General features: G+C 43.9%; 1 protein-coding gene across 1 annotated transcript in view; it reads right to left on the bottom strand.

Annotated features, from left to right (window-relative positions):
* Window positions 1-2,616, bottom strand: part of LOC116888319 (homeobox protein ceh-36-like) — a 4,576-nt gene extending 1,960 nt beyond the window's left edge. Inside the window, exons 1-2 of the mRNA XM_032889592.1 lie at window positions 2,252-2,616; window positions 37-82 (exon numbers count right to left, since the gene is read on the bottom strand). Coding sequence (XP_032745483.1) covers window positions 37-82; window positions 2,252-2,616 — 411 coding nt within the window. The remainder of the gene's footprint in view (window positions 1-36; window positions 83-2,251) is intronic.
* Between the last annotated feature and the right edge of the window lie 975 nt (window positions 2,617-3,591).

Raw genomic sequence — 3,591 nt, forward strand, 5'->3', positions numbered from 1 at the left:
GTCTGAGATGGAGTACCCTGATGAACTTGTACTGACCTTCACCTTGCATTCGTCCACATGAATGAGGGCTGCAAGTGCTTTTCTGTGGAAAGAAAAGAACACAGGTTAGCCATTGCCACTGGAGGAGGGAAGGAAAGTGCACATGTATAATTTCTCCATATTTTTACTTTGCTCTCGCTGCCCCGACTCAGCAGACATTTATTTCATCATTTTTTTAACAGAGGGGACTGCTTAGATTTGACTTCATCTTGTCAAAGCATCTACGCTTGTCTTAAGGACTCCCTGGTGTAGCCAGGGAGGTTGCTCAGTGGGAGCATGATGGAATTCCTGAAGACCTGGGTTTAGTCCCTGGGCCCCACACAATGGAATAGAGTCTCCCAAGTTCCCCTCTGACCTCCACATGCTCGGTTGTTGGGTCATGCTCGCACATGTAGTTAAAGTAAAAATCTAATAAAGAACTGTAGTTAGGAACAGAATTGAGTCTATCAGGTGTGCTTTCTTACAAATGTATTCATTTATTTTCTGTGCAGCTATGCTTGTTTTGTTGGGTATGCGTGTAAATGCAGGAAGACACACCTGAATGGCAGTCACCTTGTTCTAAAAATTACTTCTTTCATTACAATATAATATTGTATTCATTATTTAATTTCATATAATAAGGTATTAGATATTATATTATTTTATATTACATATATTAATATTATATGCATACAAGTAGACAAGCAGAACCCACACATGCTCCAGACAGCATTTGCCTGCCATCTGCCTGTAGGACTAATGAGATTTAGACATTCATCCTTGCTTCTGGCTTTCTCATTGGGTCCCGAGAACAAAACAGATCTTCAGGCTTGTGTTTTAAGTACTTTTAGCCCCTGACCTTCCCCTTCTCTTTTGATACAATCTGACAGTGGTCCCATGTTCACTGAGATGATCCCCAGGGTTCTGGCCTCCCTTACCTCCTACAAATGGTACTTTGTTGTTTTTCTTTTTCTTTAACCAGGAGAGAACAGTGTTACTGAGTACTCAAAGGAGGAAACAGAATTAATATGGTCAGGAATTCAGCTTCTTGCCATGTGCCACAAAAGACTTAAAACTTGTAGTTCACGAGCTGTCTATCCATAGAAGCAAAGTATAATTCACGTGGGCCACAGACCCAACGTAATCAGCTATCCCTTTGCACGTGATGATAAAAGTGAACTAGATATATGATGCCTCTGAGACATTCAGCTTGAGGAAAGCAAAGAGTCTAGCACATGTAGGAGCATACACACGAGCACTGAGGACACTCAGAAGAGCAACAGGGTAATCTGAAAGGGAGAAGCTCTGCAGAAGTTCCTGCTCATGGCAGTGCCTCAGGAGAAGACAAAAATAGTGCAATAGGCCCGAGGGGGACACGGACAAAGGTTTAATAAGCACAAGGTTTTGTTTTAGCGTCATAAAATACTCTGAAAAAAACATTTCTCCAAAAGACTGGAAAATACTGCGTGCTCTGCATTTTAGACTTGGCTTAGACAGGGGCTTTTATGGTTTTTTTTCTAAGACCACCATGAAGTGAAAGAAATGCATCACCGTGGAGAAAGTGAAAGAAACAGCACGGTGGGCATTATGGCAACTTGTTTGTCAGAAATGCACGAAGTTTGACCTTTAGCTTCAGAGGCCATCTTCCTCACCCCCACCATAAATTCCGCTGAAGATTTCGTGGTTTCAGGGCCAAGAAGGGAAGCAGGCCAAGCCAGGTACTGAATCTGACCTACTAAGGAGGCTAAGACAGAACTTCAGGTTTCCTAAGTTCGAGCACTGGTTGGGGATAGACTAAGAGCAAATCCACCTTTCTTAAATGCACCGTCTGTCTTTTTTTTTTTATTAACTTGAATATTTCTTATATACATTTCGAAAGTGTTATTCCCTTTCCGTTTCCGGCAAACATCCCCTCCCCTCCCCTTCCTTATGGGTGTTCCCTCCCCACCTCCCCCATTGCCGCCCTCCCCCGACAGTCTAGTTCACTGGGGTTCAGTCTTAGCACCGTCTGTCTTAAGTTATAATGTAAAACGGACTCAGGATTTAGCTTGAGGAAAGAGAAATTGGTCTACCATTTCTAGGGCTTCTGAGTTCAATACTCAGGATGCGTTTCTGTTCGTTTTGGTTTTATGTTGTTTTTGTTTTTTAATGAAGAAGTGGGCACTAGGGTTGAGTAAAGGAGCCCAAAGTCGCGGAAAACAGTAAATTCTGAAAACGTAAAACATCTACTTACCTTCGGTGTGCATCAGGATACTGGGTCTCTTGGAAAGCTTTCTCCAGTTCACACAGTTGGGCACAGGTGAACTTGTGGTGTTTTATTTGCCTGTTGTTGGAGCGACAAGCAGCTGTTCCAGCTGCTTTCTCAGGCTCGCTGGGACGGGCTTGCGTTTCCTTCCTTGCTTCATAGCTGTAGTTTTGCTTGTATTTAAAGCTCAGGTGTTCGTCCTGGCCGAGCTCATGCAGGACTCTTACACCTCTTCCAAAGCGACAACGGACTGCTGCCGCGGCAACCCTCTGCTGAGAGTCAGTCATTATTTCTTCCTCATAGAAGCTCACCCCATAATAGTCGAGGTCGAAGTAGAAGTACTTGCTTTCCATTGCTAGAGCTTTGCGGATGGAGCCTACTCTGGAGCACCTCCCAGTTCACGGGCGAAAATCCTGCGCATGTCCCACACTACACACTTGACTCGCTCCTGGGTGTGGCTAAGCTTAGGCACGGAAGTGGGAGGTGGGTTGGGTGTGTGTGGGCGTAAAGAGGAGAATCCATCCCACGGGGGCATACAGTTGCCATTAGGAGGCCTGACAAAAAAGCTGCTTCAAACAAGATGCTGACTTTAAATATAGTCAAGAAAGGAGGCCTGAGTTGGACCTGAATTCAGGTGACTCCCTGGATCTCAAGAGAGGCCGCTGAGGACTAAGATGGATATTTAAGGTTATTTGAAGGCGGAGAATAGGGTAGGGATAATAATTCAAATGAACACGGTGTCTAATTTGGGGAACATCTCGTGGCCCCACCTTCCAATTTCACAGCCCAATGTTCTCTCCATGCTGGAGTTAAGTTGACATTATAGGTTAGGGACTTCTGCTCCATATTTCTTTTGAAGATACTGAAACCAGAATTTCAGATGGACCAGAGTCCATCTCTGCATAGGAGCAGAATTTTAAGCATTTTCCTTGGTAAGTTCCAGTAACAAAGAAACCCCAATGATCACTGAGAGAATGTCACCCCAGTTTGGGGGTGATCACAGACAGAAATGCTAAGGTAGCATGGGGTTTCTGTCCTCTTTGTGTTGCAGGGAAGACTAAAACAAGGGAGTATTATATTAGAACGACTCTCTAGAAGAGAACACTTTACACAAAGGTTAAAGAAATACACGCACTAGGCAGTTTTCTAATCAGGTAATATCAGAGTTATCACTTGGGTCTTTATGATACTGCTCAATGGGTGGAGAATTTCTAGCCTAGGGTGAGTGGGGGGCTTTGTTCCAGGCCTAGCACTGAAAACAAACAAAAGATGTAACTCTACAGAAAAGATGTTTCGGTGTGCTTGCAATTCTTTTGGTGGGAAAGGGA

This window comes from Rattus rattus, chromosome X, assembly GCF_011064425.1.
Source record: "Rattus rattus isolate New Zealand chromosome X, Rrattus_CSIRO_v1, whole genome shotgun sequence".
Lineage (NCBI taxonomy): Eukaryota > Metazoa > Chordata > Mammalia > Rodentia > Muridae > Rattus > Rattus rattus.